Source organism: Castor canadensis, chromosome X (genome assembly GCF_047511655.1).
Source record: "Castor canadensis chromosome X, mCasCan1.hap1v2, whole genome shotgun sequence".
Lineage (NCBI taxonomy): Eukaryota > Metazoa > Chordata > Mammalia > Rodentia > Castoridae > Castor > Castor canadensis.
The window spans coordinates 103,060,354-103,084,021 of NC_133405.1; the positions used below are offsets into that span (position 1 = coordinate 103,060,354).

Consider the following 23,668-nt stretch of genomic DNA (forward strand, 5'->3'; position numbering starts at 1 on the left):
CCATCCACCCATGCTGTTTTCCCATGCTCTTTGTGCCATTCCTGGAAGATATCATCCCCCTACTCTATCCATCCTTGTTGACTCTTCTTGCATGTGACTCATCCCTGGAAGATAACATCCTGATCAAATCTACCTTTTCCTGAGTCCCAGAGGCCCCTGTGGCTTATTCCTGGAAGATATTACCACCTCCGTATTATTGAACATCAAGTTCCCCTGACCTCCTTGGGATGTATCTGGAAATACCATCCCACCAATACCATCAACATTTGTAGCCTCCTTCTCCACTGTGGATAGTCCCTGGAAAATGTCATCCCCCAAATCATCCAACTTTTCCTGCTTCTCCCAAGCCCCTTTGGGTAATCTACAACATGCCATTCCCAGCACATCTACCCTTTCCCATCACATCTACCTCCCCCCCCCAAGCCACTATGGTGTGCTCGTGGAAGACACTATCTCTACATCCAACCCCTCCTACCCACTCTCACATCTCTCTTGCCCCTGTGGATCATTCCTGGAATATAACATCCTGCCACACCAGGCATTGCTCTTGTTTCCTCCCTGACCCCATCTCTTTCCTAGAAGACATCATATTTCTCTATGCCAACAAACCTCCCTTCTTCCCCATGAACCTGGCACCTTCCCATCCACCCTCTCTAAACTAGTGGATCGTTCCTGGAAGATAACATTATTTCAACATCATTCATCCATCTTGTCTCTCCCTGTAGCTGTATATATACCTGGACTATACCATTCTGTACCAGCATACACCCTTTCTGAATTTCCCATAACTCTGTGGATAAGTTCCTAGAAAATACAATACACTAAAATCATTGTTCCTTCGCTGCCTTCCTCCAATCCTTTCCAGAAGATATCTACCCCAAACTATCCACACATCCTATCTTCACCTGTGCCTGTGGTTGTTCTCAGAAATTATCACCCACCAGACCCATATCTGTCTCCCCCCACACACCCCTAATGGTGCATTCCTAGAAGACACTGCACCTGCTACAATTCACCCTCCTGTTCTCCCCTGCCTTTGTGGATCATTCCTGGAAGACACCATCCACCCTTCTTCTATTCCACCTAGCCCCAGTGGCTCATTCCTAGTAGATACTATTCCACTTCACAATATCCAATCTATTGTGTTTCACTACAGCCTCTATGAGTAATTTCTGGAAGATACTAACCCCAACAACATCCACCCCTTCCTCCGCCCCCATCCCCAGTGGATCATTCCTGGAATATAGTAATGGCCAAATCATCTGTTCTCCCTACTTGCCACCAGGAGCTTGGCCCTTTCCTAGAAAATAACATTTCCCCATAAAATTCTCCTTCTGGTCTGCCTTATCACCCTGGCCGATTCCTGTAAGACACTACCAACCTCTAAAAGTTCTATGCTTTCCTATCTACCGCATTCACACAGTGGTTCATTCCAGGAAGATACCATTCTACCAACAATATACACCCTTACTGTCTCTCCCTACCCCTGTGGGATGTCATCCCATCTAAAACATCTACCCTTCCTGTCTCCCCTACACTATTCAGTGAATCATTCCCAGAATATATGATACCATCTTCCAACACCATTGAACTTTTCTTGTCTCCCTAGGTTACTATAGGTCCTTTTTAGAAGTTACCATCCCCACCACATCTACTCTTTCCTGCCTTTCTCCAGCCTCCTTGACTCATTCCTGGAAAATACTCCCCCTACCAACAGGTTCCTTTGTGTCCTCCCACACTTTGGATCACTCCTGGATGAAATCATACCTACAACACCAAACCACCCTTCTTATCTTCCCTTGGAACATACCATCATTCCTGGAACATACCATCTACTCTAAGACATCCACACATCTTTTCTCCCCTCCCTGAAACAATGGATTATTCCCAGAATATTTCTTCTCCTCAATGCAATCCATGGCATCCACTACCCCTGTGGACCATTCCTGGAAGATACCATCTTGAGTGCCTAAGCCCATATAAAGAATTCCTTGAATATACTTCTTTCCACCTCACATTTTCCACCATGTTACCCGCTCCTCCCATGGCACATTGGGACTATTCCTGGAAGATGCCATCCATACACACACACACCCACTTCCTGGAAGATAGATCTCTCTACAAGAATGCATGGTTCCTGACCATCCACTTTACAGGATCCTCATTCCTGACCTACACTATAACCCACACATCATCCAACTTTCCCTGACATACTGGCTTTATGATTCATTACTGGAAGATACTATCCCACCAACATCATCCACACTTTTAGTTTCTACCTGTGTCTACTCCTGGAAGATACCATCCCACTCACAACAATTTGTCTTGCCAAAGTTTCTTGGGATCCTTCCTAGAAGTCACAAACCTGCCCTACAATCATTTCTTCCTTTCTTGTCCCCTGACTCTAGTTCATTCAGGAAATATATCATCACCTTTCTTCATCCATATTTCATTATCTCCCCCCATTCTCTATGGATCATTCCTGGAAGATGCCATTCCAGGAGAACCATCCATCCTGTCTCCCCCTGTTCCTGTGGGACATTCCTGGAATATACCATTTTACCCATACAACCAACGCCCTTTCTATCTTCCTCAGGTCCCCTTTGATCATTCCTGGAAGATACCATCTTGCCACACTATCTACTCTTCCTGTTTCTCTCCTGACCCTGACTCTTTCCTGGAAAACACCATCTCCTCAGGCTATCTACCTTCCCTTCTCCCCCATAACCCTGGCTCATTCCAAGATGATACCATCAGTAAACTCTATATAACTTCATACTTCCTGTCTCCCTTTCTGAACCAGTGGATCATTCCTGGAAGATACCATTGTCCCACACCTGTCTTCTCCTGCAACTGGGGGTCATTCCTGCCCAGCATCCACCATTATAAATACAGAAAGGGTGTAACAGGATGGTATCTTCCAGGAATGATCCACAGGGGCGGGGGAGATTAGCGGGTAGATGGTGGAGTGAGGTGTGTTATAGGAATGTACCACAGGGTCTAGGAAAAGACAGGGGGCATGGTGGATGATACCTTCCAGAAACAACCAATGGTGAAGGGGGACACATTATGTTTAGATGGTTTTGAGTGGTTGTTTTCCAGGAAGTATGGATAGAGGCTGAGGAAATATGGATAGAGGCAACAGGAAAACTATAACAATTTTGAGGATATTTTCCAGGCATCTACCTGTGGGGGCACAGTAAAGTCAGGAAAGGTCCCCCACTCTGTGGGTCATTCCTGGAAGATACCATACACTCTATCTCTCACTCTGCCCCAGTGACTCAACATGGAAGATACACACCCCTCCCCACAATCGAATACCTTCACCACATCTATCCTTCCCTCTGTTCCCTTCATCCCCTGTGGCAAACTACTAGAAGATACTATCCCCACAACCCACTACCCACCCTCCTGTCTCTCCTGCCCCTGGAATATATCATTCTGCCACACCATGTACTGCTCCTGTCACCTCCCTGACCTTACCTCTTTCCTAGAAGATACTACATTTTCCCATGCCAACCACCCTCCCTTCTCCCTCATGGCCCTGGCACCTTGCTGAAAGATATAATACCTACTCACAACTACCAACTTTCTTGCCAAACTTTCCCCAAACTAATGGATCATTCCTGGAAGATACCATTGTCTCAACTTCATCCATTCTGTGTCCCCCTGCAGCTGTGGGCCATTCCTAGAATATACCATTTGCCCCAGAAGCCATAATTTCTTATAATTCCTGAATTTCCCATAATTCCATGAATCAATTTGTAGAAAATACAATTTGCTAAAATCATTCTACCTTCATGTCTCCCCCTAGTCTGGGATGGTCCTTCATAGAAGATCTCTTCCGCTCAAAACAATCCACACATCCTATCTCTCCCTGCAGTTATAGTTCCTTCTTGGAAGCTACCATCTTGTCAAAACATCCACCCTTCCTAATTGCCCCTGGACTGGCTCTGACCTGGAATACAGCATACCCCAATACCATTCCTTCTCCCCATCCTTCCCCATCCTACCTGATTTCTGAGACACTGTTATTCCCCCAAATTTCCATGCTTTCTACCTATCTCACCTACCATTAAGTAGATCATTCCCACAACATTCAGTTCTTCCTGTCTCCCCCTTCCCCTGTGGGACATTCTTGGAAGGTACCATCCCACCTTCAATATCTACCCTTTCTGTCACCCTGTACTGTAAAGTGGATCTTTCCTGAAAGATAACACCCCTTCAACAGCATACAAGCATCCTGTTTCATCAAGCTCCTTGGGTCATTCCTGAGGATGCCATAGCTTATGACATCCAACATTTTCTGTCTCTGTCAATGTATCTCTTTCCTGGAATATACTATCCCCAATATATCTACCTTTCCTCTTCTCCTTCTAGATCCTGTGCTCATTCCTGGAAGACAATCCCATACACAAACTCAGGACCCAGTCTCTCCCCTCAAGCCCTTTGGATCGTTCCTGGAAGATATATTCGGAACACCATCCACCCTAATTACATACCCTTGTTGCTTTGGGTCATTCCTGGCACATGCCATCTACTCCAAAACACCCCCACCTCTTGCTTTCCTTCCCTGAAATGATGGATCATTCCTGGAATGTACCATCTCCTCTATACAAGTTACCTATCCTGTCTACCCCTACTCTTGTAGATCATTCTTGGAAGATACCATCCTGATCACCTGCTGGAGTCCTCAAAGCCCCTGATGACCATTCTGTGAAGATACTACTCCCCTTCCTCCCACCCCACATTTTTCACCATGCTATCTCCCCTTGGCCCCTTTGAGCTATTCCTTGAAGATGCCATCCTTCAATCTCATCTGCTCTTTTGCATCCTCTCCCCTTTCCTGAAGATACTATCTCCCCACATTATCCATGCCAACTAATGGAGAATACTATTCATTCACACTATATTTTCTGTCTACCCCTGGCTCTGTGACTCATTCCTGACCTATGCTATAACTTACAAATCATCTAACTTTCCTAAAGGCTCTATGGGTCATTCCTGTAGAATACTATTCTTCTTTTCCAATATACATATTTCCTGTCAACACTCCAGTCCCTTTGAGTCATTCCTGGAAGATACCATCTTGTCACACTTCCTGGAATATACCATCTTGCCACACTACTTACTCTTCAGTTTTCCTCTTGACCCTGACTCTTCTGGAAGATCATCAGATCTCCAACTTTCATGCTTCCTGCCCCTGCTTATTATAATGGATCATTCCTGGAAGATACCATTCTTCCAACACCAATCCTATTTTTCCCTGTTCCTGTGGGTAATTTCCTGGATATCTATTCCAACTGGATCCCTTATATTCATGCTTCATTCCTGGAGTTACCACACATAATTCTTGTCTCTCTCCTGCTCCTTTGAGTCATTCCTAAAACATACCATCCCACACTGTCTATTCTCTCTGACCCAACGGTCATTCCTAGAAGATATCACCTCCCAACACAATTTACTCACCCTGCCCCTGTGGGTCAACTCTTGAAGATAGCATCCTATTCACTTCTACATTTTTTCCTGAATCTTGAAGTCTCTTTGCCTCATTTCTGGGAGATAACACACCCCTCCCCATTATCCAACATCAAGTTTCCCCTTGCTCACTTTAGGCTATACCTGAAAGATACCATCCCACCAATATCATTCACTCTTGATATCTTCCCCTTTCCCTGTAGTTAATTCCAGGAATGTACCATCCTTCTAAATGACCCAACTTTCCCTGCTTTTCCCAGGACCCTTTGGGTCATTCCTGGAATATACCATCTTTATGACATCTATCTTCCCTCTCTCTCCCTTAGCACCTGTGAACCATTATAGGTAGAAGCCTTACCTATAAACCACTCCCTCCTACCCACCCCCATCATTCCTGGAACACACTATCTTACCATAACCACACTGTTCCTTTCTCTTCCCTGACCCTGGCTCTTTCCTAGAAGATAATCACATTTTTCCATGCCAACCATCCTCCCTTCTCCTCTGTGACCCTGGCACCTTGCTGAAAGATATATCTCCTTCACAGCTTCCATCCTTTCTCTTCCTCCTCCTCTACCCAGTGAGTCATTCTTGGAATATACCATCCTGCCCTAGCATTTACCCTTCCTTTTTCATACACCCATAGGCAAATTTCTGGAAAATACATTTTCCTCCCTTCTCTGTCTCCCCCCAGTCCCTACTGGATATTCCTGGAAGATATCATGCACCCCATACCATACACCCTCCCTGTCTGCTACCTAGACCCAGTGGGCCATTCCTGAAACATACCATCACCACACTCCTATCTGTCCCTCACCAGCCTCTGTGGTGCATTCCTGGAAGATACCACACCTAACAGGATCCACCCTTTAGTCTCCCCCACCACTTCGGTGGGTCATCCCCAGGAGATACCAGTCTGCTGTACCCTTTTCTGTTATCTGACTCTGTGAGTTATTACTGGAAGATACCATCCATCCTTCCTCTCTCCCACCTTGTTACAGTGGCTCATTCCTGGAAGATACTATCCCACCATACAATATCCACCCTATCATGTCTCACCTCATCCCTGTGGGTAATTCCTAAAAGATACCATCCCCCTTTCCCACCACCATCCACTCATTTCTTTCTCTCCACAGTGCCCATTCCCAGTGGGTCACTCCAAGAAGATATCTTGCCATATCATCTACTCTTCATGGCTCTTTCATGGAAAATACCATATCCTCAGGCCATCTAGCTTCCTTTCTCCCCCATAACCCCAGCTCATTCCATTGCCATCATCCTCCTCCACAACTTTCCTTTGTCTTTTTTGCCACTCTTCCACTCAGTTTATCATTTCCAAAAGATAACATTGTCCTAATACCACCAATCCATCCTTCTTGTCTCACCTGTTTCTGTGGTTCATTCTTGGAAAATACAATTCCCTGCTCCCCAACATCCAAGCTCTCTCTCTTCTCCCAAGCCCATAAGCACATGCCTGGAAGAAACTATTATCACTGCCACAATCCATCCTCCATCTCACTCTGCCTCTGTGGGTAATTCCTGGAAGATACTACCCTACAACACCATCCATTCACTCTTCCTGGATAGAATCTCTGACCCTACCTCCAAAATGCCAACCCCTCAAACAATACCCACCCTTCCTGTCTTCCAGACCCCATCCAGTGGATGATTTCCAAAAGATATTCTCACCCCAACATGATCCTTCCATCTGTCTCCATCTGTTTCTATGGGCCATTCCTGGAAGATACCACCCCCCCCACCTCAGCCTCCTCTATCTCCCCAACCCCAGCAACTTGAGTTATTCCTGGAATATACATCCCTACCTTATCTACCCTTCTCTGTCTTCCCCAAGCTCCCTGGTTCATTCCTGGAAGAGAGCTTCTTGCCATACATCCACCAATCCTGTTCTCCCTGCCCTTGTGGGTCATTCCTGAAAGTTGCCATCCACCCTACACCACTCACCTTTTCTGTCTCCCACCCTAACTCTGTGGGTCATTCCTAGAAGATATCATACCACCCCCCAACATACATCATCCACCCTTTCCAGTCTCCTCCAAGCTCTGCTGCTCATTAATGGAAGACACTATTTTCCATACCCTCCACTATTTTCCCCTTCCCAGCCTTGTGGCTCGTTCCCAAAAGATACCACCCCCCATCCATAACATTCATCATTCCCTGTCACCCTGAAGCCTCTTTGGGTCATTCCTAAACATGATCTATCCTCCAGTTTCTCTCCTGCCCTTGGATTATTCCTGGATAAAAACATCTCTCCAAGCCATACATCCTTCCTGTCTCCCTTTTGCCTCTGTGGCTCATTCTTAGTTGATGTACTAACTCCTTAGTGTAAAGACTGCTACATCAAGGAATTCTTTCTTTTACCCTCAGACCAGATATGGTTCCCCTTGTTGAAGGAATTCTCTTAGTATTATGTAATTATGTACTCAATGTCTATCTTGCCTGCAAGAACAATATAAACTCTATGATGATAGGAGTTAAATCCTAACAAGTTTACTACTGTTGTTCCTCAGTCAGTCCTGCACAGTGCCTTTACACAGTAGGCACAAAATAAATGCATTCTAATAAGTACAAAAATGCTATATGTGCTAATTAATTAAAAATACATGCAGAGTCACATGGCATATAACAACATTTTAGAGCAGAGCACTGGTGGCTTATGCCTGTAATCCTAGCTACTCAGGAGGCAGAGATCAGGAGGATCATTGTTTGAAGATAGGTTTGGGCAATAGTTTTGAGATCTTATCTCAAAAAAAAAAACCAATCACAAAAAAAGGGCAGGTGGAGTGGCTCAACTGGTTAAGACCACCTGCCTAGCAAGCATAAGGCCCTGAGTTAAAACTTCAGTGCCACCAAAAAAAATCTGGGGGGACAGGGGTCCATGATGGATGCATATATAGTTATGGTTCCACAAAATTATATGGCCTAGTGTGGTAGTAGCCATGTTAGTTTAAATACTCTCTAGGTTATTAATACAACCATGAAATCACCTAACAACACATTTCTCAAAAGGTTTTCCTGCATTAAGTCAGTAAGTTATGACTACACTAGTGAACCATAAGTTACTAAACTAATAACACAGATCCTAACTAGCCAAGTCTTTTTATTTTGGTGGTACTGGGTTTGAATTCAGGACCTCACACTTGCTAGGCAAGCACTCTACCACTTGAGCCACTCCACCAGCACACAGATCCTAACTGAAACCATTATATAGTTTATAGTTTTCATTTATATAGACTAGTTTCCCTCCATTTTCCTATTATTCTATATCTATATGGAATTACTTTTTAAATATATTTGCAAACTGCTTTTACAGGCAACCTCTATATAATATAAAAACATAATTACTGGGTTTATTGCAAATCATATGACCCTTTCAGTAAAAAATGCTCTACTTCATGCATCTACTTTATTCGATTCATTTTTTGTTCAAACATGCTCTGAAGTGTTAAAAGTGTCCTCAAAGTTCCTACTGACTGAATAATTGTTAGATTTCGTCTTAACTTTTTTCCTATAAGTTACTAAGAAAAACATTGCAGTTTAAGACAGAATATAAAGGATCAGAAGGGAAGATAAAATGTAGATTTTAAATAGTCAGGTATACTTTGTCCAGCAGATTTTATCAATGAGATCTTTCATGGTCATCTTGTCCCATTCTTCAGCATGAGGGGCCTGCCACGGTGCATCAGCTGGAATCTGTAAGGAAAGGAGGTCCCACACCTCAGGTATAAAGGTAACTGCTACTACCACCCCACCCCTCAGAGAGTCCTAAATGAAACCTTTAAAACTGGTTTCTTGGTCTCTATTAGAATGTGTAATTGAGTTGGAGTTCTATGTAGATGTGAGGGAACTCTTTGGATTCCATGCCTTAATATTATTGCCAAGATAATAATAAAAATGACCATAATTACATATAAAATCATGTATATAAATGTATCTGTAATTATGAGTAAAATGATGATGATTATCATTATTAATATTATTATTATTGAAAGCTAATACTCAGTTTAGGTCCCCAATTTAAGTTTGAGAGAGTGATTTTACAGAGCCTGAGAGTAAATAAACAAACTTTGGGGCTGAAAATCCTCCCCTCGTTTACTATTTGAAGTAGCATTACTGATGGATAACTGGAAATAGAGATACTTGGTAAAAATATGTCATATAAATGCTCAATGGCACAGAATTGAAGGCACACAAAAATTAGAATCAGCAAAAGTGGGTCTGAAACTGCGTTCCACTGCTGCGTGGTCTTGGGTAAATAACAAAATCTCTTGGTACTCATTTTTCCATTTGTCAAGTAGAAATCATACCAGCTTTGCAGAGTTGTTGGGTGTATTGGAAATGATACACATCAATGTCCAAAGCAATGTTCTCTGTACCTTGAAAGGATGTCAAAAAGTTGCCACTATTGTTTCAGTAATAGATTATGTGCAAACTGAACACACATTTTACCTCCTTTCCCATGTTATCCATTGTTCGCCACAGGTTGTTGTAATCCAGATATGCGATGGGGTTCCACACAGGTGGAAATGCTCCCCGAAATGGATAAGTTTTCCCCTGGAACATAAAAGCAAAGAGAACCAAGTGTAAAGGATAATCCCTTGAGTTAGGATGACATTCTAAAAACATAAGAAAGAATCAAACAACCTAAGTCATTTTTAAAGCAACATGATCCTCTTCTATGTCAGAAGCATTCCCTTTGATGGAAAGTAAATATATTTTACCCAAACAGGGCCATTTAAGATTAGCAAAATTTCCCCAGTGCTGTGTAAGCTGTTTTTAATTTATAGAAAATCATAGTTTTTTATTCATTTCTAGTTATTTGAACAAATAAGTAAGTAAAGGTAACTCATCCTAGTATCTAATGCTGAGGCCACAATATTCTTAACCCCCAAGTGAGTTCTTATCTAATCTCTTTGGAAGGAAGATCCTACTCAGATGAGAGCAGAATGAGGACATGGAGGGCTGTCTTCATACCACATATAGGACCTGAATGGCAAAGGAGAATATCTCAGACCATGTTTTAAGGTTTACACAGGCTAAATAAAGATTGGCTAGACTACAGACTATGTCTGATGCCAAAAATCAAAATATTAGCACTATGGAACAATGGGCATTTGTCCAGCATCCATTCTCCTTTCTTGGCAGTACTCTGCTTTCCTTTTTGGGAAATTTCCTCTCCTCCTCTGTGTATATCTAGGTAGGGATACCATCTACCATTATAGAAGGTGATGGGTAGAATCCTCCCTCTCTACCACCACCTTCTGATGGATCCCAGCTGTAAGCCTGTGATCTGACCTTGGCCAATCACATACTCTCAGAGGACTCTGACCCTGGGGGCCATCACCCGAGTATAGAAGAAAGTAGAATGTGGGTTCTTTTTCCCTGGAACAGCATGTCGAGCAGATGCTTCCTGGTACAAACACCATGACTATCATTCCTGCCCCTAACTTGCCAGAGCTCTCCTGCTCTCTGCAGATTATCAAGTTAGTCCTCTTGTTGATTCTGTGAGCCTTCTCATTTCTTTCAGTTAATTTCCTGTTAGCCCAAGTTGGTTTCTATGGCTTGGTGCCATGACCTCTAACATGAAGACAGCTTGTTATTAGTGACCATTTATTTCATTATGTGAAGCACACTATGCTAAGCAAAAGCAAGGGTAAGTAGAGGGTGAACCCTTAGGAAAAGAGACCAGTACTAGGTAGTTTCTAAGATCTCATTTGCAAATTTAATTCCTTTTATAGTCACTCCTCTGTATCCTCAGATTTGGCATCAGCAGATCCAACCAACTGAAGATGGGAAGTATTTAAAAAAATGATCTCTACTGAACATGTACATACTTTTGTTTTGTCATTATTCCCTAAACAAAACAGTATAACAATTATTTACATAGCATTTACATTGCACTAGGTATTATAAACTGTCTGGAGATGACTTAAAGCGTATGGGAGGATATGCATAGGTTATATGCAAATACGACACCATTTTATATGAAAGACTTGACCATCCTTGGATCTTAGTTTCCACAGGCGTTCCTAGAACCAATCCCCTACTACAGATACCGAGGGACAATTATATTTTAAAAATAAATGTCTTCTCAACATTCATAAAGTCAAAATCTTTTCTGCAAGTACAATTTTGCATGAGAATTTGATTTTAATTAAATAAATATTTGTAGAAAACCTACTGCATGTACTGTACAACATCAAAAGTTGTATTAACAATTTGTCAAAAAGTTTCAAGGAAAACTCCTGACCATCAAGGCACAGGCACAAGACATAAAAGTAAGTGCATGTACCCCGCCCTCTACTCTGCAACTAAGAATATATAGCATCCATTAAGTGACAAAGAAGTAAATTTCCTTTCCACATAGCAAATTCAAATAACCCTGGTAGATTATGTGATCTGATTTCTTATCTGATAATGCTATACTGCAATGCTGTAATACACTTTTTGAGACTCCAAATCCTTTATCACCATCACCACCATCATCACTAATGCTTATTGAGCTCCTTCTCCAGGGCTGGCACTGGCCAAAGATCTTCATATGCGTTATCTCATGTAGTGCTCCCTCCACCCTTGTGGAGCCAAGCACTATTAATATTTCCATTTTATAAATGAGGAAACTAAAGCCCAGTGACAGTAGCTAGTAAACAGTAGAGAAGAAATTTCCTGCTCCCAAAGCCTTTGCTTATAAAATGTGCTTTCCTGCCTCTAAATGGGTGATTGAATGTGAAGATAGGTTTGTTCTAGAGACATTTTTAAACTTCACCACTAAAAGAAAGAAAACTCTGAAATGTGGAACTTATAAATCTTCCACATACATCTTTTTTTTGTTTCTAAAGAGTAAAAAATAGAGAGTAAAACTCCCTGGGGTATAAAATGACTGCCAAGGAAACATGGCCATCTTTGGAAAATGCTACGTGTTCTGAGAGAAACGAGCAGACATTTTACACAGAACACAAAAATAACTAGAGAGAGGAGACAGGCTGGGGTTAAGTAGTAGCTTGGAAAGCCTTCCGAACAGCTGGCTCTTGTTATACATCTTCCGCAAATTGAAATCTAGAAAAATCTATATTTTCTCTGTAAAATGCATTTATAGTCAAGGAATAGTTTCATACAAAATGAATCTCTGGTTTGAAAAAATATTTTATTTAAAATTTAAATTTTCTCAATCATCTGGGGAGATTAAGCAAAATATTATAAACATAATTCAACAAAATGTGTTCCATACTCCTAATGAAGTTCTTTACAGAATGATGCCAACTTGAGTGTGCTTACACAAGGTTCTAAGGATGCTGTGATCTAAGCCTTCATAAACATACAAAGGAGCCAGGAGAAGTGAAGGGTTCAGGGAGAGAGGAGAATCTGGCTTCACAGTCTCCTCAGGAATGGAAGCCATGAAATATTCTAAAAGAAGATAATAAATGCCCTCTATAATATAAACTTTTATTCTATTGACAAAGGCACCAAGTTGAAAGGATTTCATTAAATACTTTCATTTTATCAGTTTCTGGCTTCTCTGTCCTCATTTTACAGAAAACCTAAACTTGCTAAAGAAATGCACATATGTGGGGAACTGGCAACTACAAGACATTCCTCCTTTCTCACAAGTGCTTGGAAGGGCTATTTCCTCCACAGCCCACTTCTAGATTAGACAATTACAGATTACTTTTGTGTGCATGAATCCCTAAAGTAACACAGTAGGAGGGCCTGGAGAGGTCTTGTGACTAAGGGCAAAGACCTTCTCAGTCTCCTAAATGTTTCTCACCAAGGTGCCAGCAGTTTCTCTCTCAGTCCTAAACCACTTCTCAGCAAGAAATGCCTTCATGACCAAAGAGTGAGGCAGGGGGTGTGCTTCCAAATGACTACTGCTCTTTAAAAATAAAGGGAAATAAAAAATCTAGAGTAGCAATCAAGTTCATTTTGTGTCTATGCTCTGAAATTTCACTACTTTTCCAAAATGGCCTTTAATTTCTAAAGGACTAACAGCAGAAATTATTGATGTTGGGTAGAACACATTGTCCCTGGAGCTGTACCCCAAATACTTAAGTTCCTTTGAGTAACCACATCTTTAATCTACCAATGTTCATAATAGCAGGAGGCTATTGACAAAAAGATGACAATTTATAGCTCCCATATCAGATCTTCATTGTTGGTTCTATAAGCTAAGCCAAGTCTATAGTAAGTAAGTAGCACTTACTGATTGTCACGTTGAAGTGTTTCATCTCTCTATTTTTTGAATTTTAGTTAAGCAAAAGGAAGTAAGTGCTATTATAGTATCATAAGTTGCTGGGGAAGCTGCCAAATATTTTTTTAATCACCTTAAAAATAAACATATACCTTCTGGATTGGTTTAGGAACATGCCTTCCCAACCCATATGAATTCTTTGGGACTTGTGTAGTCCGTTTTGTGACAAAGTCTGTAAGAAAAAAAAATTTTACATGGAACCAGGGCCTGTACATGTTAGGCAACTGTTCTACCACTCAGCTATATCCACAGTGAGAGAAATCTTTTGATGGTTTCTTTTCTATAGTTCATAATACTGCTTTAAATAAAGAAATAATCTAAAAAAAGACCCATTAAATAGGATGACAGTATTATGCTGTTAAAAGTTTACAAAATCATTTTCTAATCCTTTCTGAATGCAAGTAGCCAAGTTCTCTTCAAACATAAATGACTTCCACTCTATCTAGAAAAAGCCTTCATACTCTACATGGAAACATTGGAAACATTTATCTTTTTCAATTGTCATTCTTTTTATATTCTTCTTCCTTTTTTATTTTCTTCTTGGTGTTGAAAATAAAAAACAAGGCCTTGTGTGTGTTAAGTTCATGCTCTATACCCCCAGCCCTACATTCTTTTTTAAACAGTCATACTCAAATGAAGTTTGTTTCTTTCATACCCTTTTATTTACAAAATGTATTCGTCCCCGCCCCCCCCAAGGAAAACTTCACAGGGGCCCTTTCTCTAAAGTCACTAATGAGATCCTTATAGCCATATTTGAAGGGAAGTACCCATCCTGTTAGCACTTGGCAGCATGTGATCCACCCTATCAGATGTACTGCTTTTCCCAAATCTCCACCTAGTTCTCCAAGACCCTCCCCTCTCAGATCCACTGAATCTCCTAGGGTCCCATCCTCAGTCTTTTGCTTTTCCTCTGCCCACCCATTTCCTATTTCCCTAGGGAACTCATCCACCATCTGGTTTTGTTATTATTATATTTGCACAGTGTTATGGTTTGCATTTTTATGTATCTTCTCCCTCTGTTTATGAGTACAAAATTGTTATCTACAATCTCTCACACAACTTCAAGGTCTTGGCAGTACTTTCCTACATGTTTACACACAAACTGATATTTCATCATATTCTTAGCCCCTGTCTCAAGGCTTGCACAGCGACTGGCTAACATAGTAGGTGCCTGAGTTATACAGTCCTATCTCCAGAAAAAGAATTATACTCAAGTATAAATGATACCCTAGCATCAAGAGTGAAGGGTTTTAAATGAATAATAATACCATCTTTCAAACAGGATTTTAGTTACACACAGAAATTTAAAACAAAGCAATTAAGATAGAAACAACACAGGTTCTTCTGGAGGCACTTGGGTAATTAAAGATCACTAGCAGAGCAGGTTTGAAAATATTTTTCCTCTTTCACAAATTCCATTAATTCAGGAGAAAAACACAGTTAGAAAAAAAGATGAAAATGTTAACATTCTGAATAGCTGTTTAACAGCCTATTAACATATCATTCAAATACACTATAACTCATCCATTTAAAGTTACAATTCAATGGTTGTTGGTATATTTGCAGAGTGTGCAACCACTGTCACATTTAATTTTAGAACATTTTCATAACCCCAAAAAGAAACTTACTTATTAGTAGTCACTCTCCCATTCTTTCACACCCCATTTTAAATAATTGCCAGACTATTTTACAAACTGGTCAAACTATTCTACTTTCCCTCCAACAATCTATGTTCCAATCTCTCCCTATCCTACAAAACACTTGTTGTCTGTCTTTTTGATTATAGCCATCTTGGAGGATGTGAAGTGGCATCTCCTTGTGAGGTTTGGGGATTTTTTGTGAGGCAGGGTCTCACTATGTAGCTTGAGCTGGCCTTGAACTCTTGATCTTCCTGCCTCCACCTCTGAGTGCTAGGATTACAGGTATGCCCAGCCTCATAGTGGTTTTTAACTGAAAACATTTTTTGAGTGAGGGTCTCACTATGTTAACCAGGCTGACCTCAAACTCTTCGACTCAAGAGATTCTCCTTTCCAGGGGTAGAGTACCAGTGGGAAGGGAGTGGGTATAAGGAATGGGTGAATGAGGGTGAATATGGTAGATGTATTTTATATTCATATATGAAAATAGAAGAATGAAACCTATTAAAATTATTCTAAGAAGGGGATACAAAGAGAATGATAGAAGGGGTGGGTAAATTTAAGCTACACTGTAAGCACATATGTAACTATCACAATGTATCCCACTGCACAACTATTATATGCTAATAAAGAGATTGTTCTGCCTCAATTTTCTGAGGAGTTGGGACAGTAGGTATGAGCAACTGCACCTGGCTTCGCATTGTGGTTTTTGACTTGTATTTCCCTACTGACTAATGGATGCTTATAGTGTTTTCATGTGCTTATTGATCATTTGTATATCTTCTTTGGAGAAGTGTCTATTCAAGTTCTTTGCCCTTTTTATTTGGGTTGTTTGTCTTTTTACTATTGAGTTGTAAGAGTTCTTTATATATTCTGTAAACAAGATGATTTGCAAATATTTTCTTCTGTTCAGTGGGTTGGCTTTTCAGTTTCTTGAGGGTATCCAAATAACATTTTTTTTCGGTACTGGGGATAGAATCCAGGACCTCACACATGCTTGGCAAATGCTCTACCACTGAGTGATATCCCCAGCTCCATCTGTTGAAAGAACTATTTTTCCTCACTGAATTGTCTTGCTACCCTTATCAAAAATCAGTTGACCAAAGCCAGGAGCTATGGTTCACACCTATAATCCCATTACTTGGGAAGCAGAAGGATCTCAAGTTCCAGGCTAGCCTGGACTACACATGGAGTTCAAGCCAGCCTGAGTTCCACAGCAAGACACTGTCTCAAAAAAATAAAAAATCAATTGACCATAAATGTAAGGGTTTATTTCTAGATTCCTTATTCTGTTCTATGATTCTGTATGTCTGACTTTATGCCAATCCCACATTGTTTTGATTATTGTAGCTATATAGTAAGTTTTGAAATCAGGAAGTGTGAGTGTTTCAAATTTGTTCATGACCAGTACAGATCCAAACCTTAGACTGTAGCAGATGTTGTTCATGCCCCACTCCACATCCTGCCTCTGAGTTCACCTGGAGCTGTGGTAGAACATTCTTAGGCTTCTGTTAGCTGTTCAGTTTAAGCAACTAAAACTTAGCCTTTCTTCTTCTCTGCCTGAGGAATTTCTTCTGTGCACCTAGGAGTTTGTTCAGTCCAAGGGCAAGAGAACATGGATATGGTAAGTATTTGACATTCACAAGGGAATGAGGAACCATCCAGCTAATTAGGAACATGGATAAAATACTCTTTCCCTGTCTTGGTGGGGCAATTCTGTGGCACATCTTACACAGTTTCTTTAAGAGGATTAAAGAAACTCTTTAATTTAATTTAATTTAATTTAATGTAACTCTTCTTTACACAGAGTCTTTAAGAGGATTGTGCTCTAGTTGCCCATAAATATAACAACTCCTTAGTATACCTTTTTATTCCCTTTTCTGGAGGTAGTTTGTTTAGGAACCGACTCCAGGTCTACTTTAGGGGTACAACCAATGTTCTCAGGCCTGTTTTGGGGGTGAAACAAACTAAGATACCAACCTATCTCTCTTTACCAGCTAGGCAGCAAATATGCTGCTTGAAGTTTTGCCTTTGGGAGGATATCTTTTCACTGCTGACTTTAGGGGTCACCCCTGATCAGGGCTGAAATGCAGTGGCCATCTACTTACAGTTGGGAACTAAGGGAGTTGCAAATCCTTTTGCAGACTAGGACTGTGCTTCTATCCTCTTTATACGTATATATGTGGGTGGATGGAAAGGAACCCAAGCAGGATTAGTAAATACCTTGGGAACCTGAACTAAGCCTTGCTCACAGAGTTTGCTTGTGCCTCCTGAACTTGCTCATGCCTGGGCTCATGGAGCCCACTTCCATTTTATACTGGAATGCTGTACACAGCTAACTTCATAATTCAGTGAAGCAGATATATATGTACAATTTGAATCTTTGATCCATTCACATGGATGTATGATCACTTGGTTTCCTGTGGTCAGTCTTTGGCAAGATCTGGCTATAAGCAAGGTACTGCTTTCCAAGTGAAGAACAGAAAAGGGCATGTGCAGATTCACTCCAAAATCCTGAGACTTTTGATCAAATTCTTCTAGCAGACGTTACCAAAACCTACAAACACGATCTCTGTTTGCTACAATAATTCTAACATAACTAAATGACAAAGAAACTCACACTGCAGCCTCGACCAACTGTACAGCCCTTTCTTATTCAAAGTCCACACAAGCTCATATTGGAGTTCGATGTGTCTAGTACTTGAGTGAAACAGCTGAGATATTAGAGGACAGACAGGCTATTTCAAGAATGTTTTCTTTAGGGACCTAGAGTTTTAGGAAAGGTAGCCTCTATTATTAACAAATTTGATCTAGAAATATCAGTATTGCTAAAAAGACTGAAGAGACTTTGGTCCAGGTAGAGTAGTGGTTCTCAACCAAGGGGGATTTTGTTCCCCAGGGTATATTCACCAATGTCTGTAGGCATTTTTGGCTGTCACACCTGGGCAGAGGATAGTGCTATAATCCTACAATGCACAGGATAGCACACTATAATGGAGAATTATCTGGTCCCAAGTTAATATTGCTAAGGTTGAGAAACCCTGCTAGAGAGTAACAAACAAATGTGAGTGAAATATCAAAAACTTTTATGGGTTCCAATCCTTTCCATTTGCAGTATTGCTGGCTTTCCAAAAGAAACTGCCTCAGAATCACTTAGGGTGTTTGTTTAAATGCAGACTATAGGGATCCTGCCATTAGATCTACTAAATCAGGGAATTTTTTAAAAACAAATCCCAGGTCATTCTGATATTCATTAAAACTTGATCATTATTACATTACAGTGTTTGCATAAAATTCCTCCTATTCAGCTATGTGTATTGTCAAATTCTTTGAATGATGAAAAGTCAAAATGACAAAAATACATGCCTATAATCCAAGCACTTGGGAGGATGAGGTAGGAGAATGACTTCAAGTTTGAGGCCAGTCTGGGCTATACAGCATGATCCTATTTCAAAAAACAAAAACAAACATGACTCAGTGTCCATGTCAGGAAGATCAGACTTGCAAGGCCACTGGGCTGGATCCTCCACTGAAAGCCTATCAGGATGTGCTTCTAGGCCTGGAGATGATAGGTGTGAGTAAATACCAACCCGAGAGAGACACGGTCCCAAAGATCCCACCTAGGTCAGAAACTGCTTCTGCGTCCTCTGCCTCATGAGAACACCTCACCAGTCTTGACATTATATTAAATTGACTTATATACGTGTCTACAGTTCCTGACTAGTCTCAATATACCCAAGAAGAAAGACTATATCTCACATGCATTTGTATCTCTTTTATTGCCTTATGAATAGCAGAATTCCAAAAAAAGTATGCTAAATGAAGGAATAAAGGGGAGAATGAAATTCTTGCTTTTATGGCCCAACTTGTATTACATCTAGCTCCAGCAGATCTAAAAAATGGTTCACCCACTTTCTACACAAATGACTCCCTCTTTCCCCATCTCAGAACTTGTAATGAATGCCAACTTAGCACTGACTTTTAATATCAGTTCCATATACAAACCTTTTCCAAAAACCATCAAATTTGATGGTCAGTATTATAATCAAATTGACCTAGAACTCACTATATGTGAGATGCTGCAGGAAACAGAAAAAGATGGAAGACTCAGTCCCTTAGGGGATGTAAATCTCTAAAACAATTTACTACATTAGCATTTCTTACTGTTACAGACACTATATGAAAATTAGTTCCATGGTCATAAATCTGGGAATCTCGGTTTATAGTTAAACAGCCTTTTTATTGCCAGACCTCACAGGACTCCTAATTTGCTAATGGGCACCTTTACTTTAAAAAACAGGGCTAGAATATGGAGTACTTCCAAAATTTATCTCACCACCAAACCTTCCCTCCTGCAAAGCATTTTTGAGATTAATGTTGTTTAGGAAACACTCAGGAAATATTTCCTCAGGTATTTTTCTTCATATTCTGGCTGGCACTGGCTGGAGCCTGAGATAACATGAGAAAACATGGGATGAAAGTAGAGCTGTGATAAGCAGAATATTTATTTTCTACCTGCTATCTGCAGGAAGACATTCTCATTTGTATCCCTCTGGACAAGAGGATACATCATCCCATAACACTGAGTCAAAAAAAGCAGCAATGAAATGAAATTGCTTGTATATCTAGCTAAAACTGTAAGGGCACCATAGACTCTGTGCTCAGTCTGTGCCCGGGGTTCTTCCCATTTTGTCACTGGACAGCACAATGAGAAAGTATGTCATAGAAGAGCGAAAGGACCAAGAGTAAAGCAGGGCTTCATAGCTGGGCTATTAACTGAGTGCATCCACATTGTGTATCCCAGTAGAGGGGCAGATGTAGCCCTGTTCCTCTACTGGTGGAAGCCACTTCAGTGACAGTTCCAGGATCATGATGGTGGAGACAGGAAGAAAGCATGGAGTAGGAGGGAGAGTGAGGCCAGGAGCCACTAAACTCTCAATACAATCTTCCCAGCATCTGAACACTTGAAAAAATCTTCAGATTGGGAACAGTCATATGTATTTAGGACTATTCCATTGGTAGATACCCAAATAATTATGTGAATTAGCAACTGCACCCACTTCTGTGCCCCAGGATCTACTTTTATCACCTGCTGTTCAGCAAATGTAAGCCAGAATGATTTCCTCCAGTTGTCTCTGAAGCTTGATGTTTTTTTTTCAAAAACACTTATTTGCTGGATATAGCTGTGGAAACTAGGCCACTGGGTACTTTGGCAAATACACAAAATTAAATTTCAGCTTGCGGTTCACTGTGTATCATTTGAGTCCGACAAATTACAGGACAGCTATGAGAATGAAAGGAAATGGATGAGTTTGGCAATCATTTCCTTTGTTTGAAAAAGGTGACATGAGAAAAGTCTTCTAAAATGAAAAGAACTCAGTTTCACAGCCTTCTGAATCAAGCTGTTCATTACACTGAGTGGTAATTAACACTCAATTTTTGATTCTGTTGAGAATTTTCTCCTGATTGCATGAAACCCCAACACAAAGCAAAAAAAAATAAAATGAAGTACTAAGAAAAAAGAACTGAACTGGTCAAATATCATTATGTGTCTTTCCAGTTTCAAGTTCTGTGTTTGAAAAGGACAGTGATTGATGAGGCTTTCATATCTGTATTTCTATCTCGTTTCTGTAGGGCCTTGAACCAGTCATTCTTAAAACTTTCATCTCTTAAAGTTGGGATGGTGGTCACTTACTAAAACTCTGAGGCCTCTGAGTTTTCGAAAGGCATTTTTTTCTTTGAATTTGACCCAGAAATGAAAAACTTTGAGTCTATACCTGAGACAGAGTGCTACATTGCAACACCAATCCTGTCAGGTGGCAGGATGGGGCACTAATAGAAGATTTTCTGACTGGGTCTGAACTTCTCTTCTTCAGAAAATGCCCAGAATGGACCAGGTATAGGATTCACAGGACATTGGAGGTTTTTTTAAGTTTAAACTGCTAGAAGGCAACTCTGCAAAAATTTTATCAATGACAGAGCCTTGTGATTGGGGTAGCAGGTATGTCCTCTGAGGCAGGAATAGGAAATGTAAAGTAGGAAATAGGGAGGAAGCAGATAGCAAGGAAGAGGGAAATGTTAATCTCCAATGGGTAACTACATCCAATCTGAGATCAGAACCTCCAGGATTTAGGTTATTATAGAGACTAGAGTGATTTCTCTTGAGGAGGCTGTTTATAGAATGCTTCAGTCCATTCACAAGGTTCTTTTGGCCATTTACTCAAATGCTGAGACCTCATTTGAGAAGGGATCACAAAATTCCACAGCCTAAGTATGAGAGAAATCCTTTGTGTCTAACCTAAACCCCTTTCTGTGCTTCCAGGGAAGACCACTCCAAAGCAGGAGAGTGACTCTAGGACTACTTCTCAATGAAAGGTTAGAAATAATTCCTGTATGGGCTGGGGCCATGCTCAAGATAGAGTGCTGGTTTAGTATTTGAAAAGCCCTGGGTTCAATCCCCATTACCACATACATGCAAAAAAAAAAATCCTGTAGTGAACTAGTCCCTATTAGAAATTAATGGAAGAAACATTTTTAAAAAAAGAATTCTGTGGGGCTGGGGCTGCAACTCAGTGGTAGCACAAGGCCCTGGGTTTGATATCTAGCACCACAAAAAGGAAGTTCTGTGGAGAGATGGCAGTGATGATTGTACAACAATGTGAATGAACTTAATGCTACAGAATGGTGAAGATGGTAAATTTTATGTCATGTGTATTTTACTATAGTTTTTTGAAAAAGAAAAAATGAATGGAAGAAAAAATCAAATAATTAGCCTCCCTTTGATATCTTTTCGGTCGTCTTCAGATACATCCTTGAAAATATAGGAAAAGAAAGGAACTTCTGAGAGGAAATGGCTAATGGTGAACAACTGTTCACTACCTAAGCAGTGTAGTGCTGTATGTATGCACGTACACATGCACTGTGGATATCACCCAGGATCTCATGCATGCAAGGCAAGTGTGTTACCACTGAGCCACATACCCAGTCCTAGTGTAAGGATTTAAAGGTAATTCTGTCATTAAGGACCTCTGGTAACTCACAAGCAGAAGATCAATCAAGTCTTTTCAAAGTGGGGAGGGGGAGAATGGAAGTTACTAAAACTATCTTTAAAAGCTACTTCCATATATCTTTACATTGGATATTTGATAGATCAAACTGAAAACACATACATGATTTCTGTTTTTAAAAAACTTACTTTAAAAGACATACTTAAAATTGGGAAATTCAAATGAGATTAGCATATGTAAGCATATTGTAGATGAAATGCAATATTAGTAGCATGGAGTCAGGAAGGATAAATTTAGGAATTTAAAAGGAGATAAAGACAAGACAAACAACATTCTTGTAAGAGTTTAACATCTTGGATTTCTTGAGTTTTCTTCTGAGAGGGGTTAAGAATGAAACTATAACTTTCTTTCGAGACAAAAGAAATGCCTTCTATGAGTTAGCATAGAAAAGGTACTAAAAGAAGCTTATAATTAAATGCCCCTTATTCAAAAGAAGTACTTTTAAAGTAGGGAACAAAGACACAGTTATATCTTATAAGCATTAAGGCAAACTAAAAAAAAATACATCTTCTGCCTTCTACATAACCTACTGTCTAAAACCAAGTTCATCTCTTAGCAACAACAAAATTTACTTAGGGGCTGGCAAAGTGGCTCAGTGGTAGAGCTTCTGCCTTGTAAGCATGAGGCCCTGAGTTCAAAGCACAATGCTGCCAAAAAAAAAAAAACAAAAAAACAAAAAATAAAACCAAAACAAACAAAATGTACTTAGTATTCCAGAACAGACACATTCTGAAAAGCTTTTGATTCTGTCATTTGCATAGAAACCTGGAGTAAATGACTGTGGACAGAATAAAAGTCAACAATAGGAAAATTTGCTTGCTGAGCTGTTACTATCAGGAAAGCTTCCATTATTTTAAATAAAACCTTTTTATACAACTGTCTTTAAAATAAATGTGCTACATAATTACAGTCTCCAGTTTTATTTAGAGAGGATGTGAAAGCAGGGAGAAAGTGAGAATGCACGACTATGCTAACTTTTCCTTCAAAGCAATTCCTACAAATGATTTGCTCCATCTCTCACTGGGTCCTCCCTCTCCACATCCTTCACTTTACCTGCATTATGATCTGAAGGAGCTCAAAAAGAGCAAAGAGAGGAATCAAGCATTTCCTCCTTCCTCTCTAAGACTTGGCACTGAAAAATTTAATAAAAGGTCACCATAGCTTAACAAAACTCGCTCATAAAACAAACTTAACAGAGGATTCCAAGATGGCGGCTAGAGGGA

At 40.4% G+C, this 23,668-nt stretch overlaps 1 protein-coding gene across 1 annotated transcript in view; it reads right to left on the reverse strand.

Annotated features, from left to right (window-relative positions):
• The window catches only part of Maoa (monoamine oxidase A), a 98,240-nt gene that overhangs the window by 21,673 nt on the left and 52,899 nt on the right, over positions 1 to 23,668 (reverse strand). Inside the window, exons 4-5 of the mRNA XM_074063766.1 lie at positions 9,946 to 10,050; positions 9,098 to 9,189 (exon numbers count right to left, since the gene is read on the reverse strand). Of these exons, the coding sequence (XP_073919867.1) occupies positions 9,098 to 9,189; positions 9,946 to 10,050 (197 nt within the window). The remainder of the gene's footprint in view (positions 1 to 9,097; positions 9,190 to 9,945; positions 10,051 to 23,668) is intronic.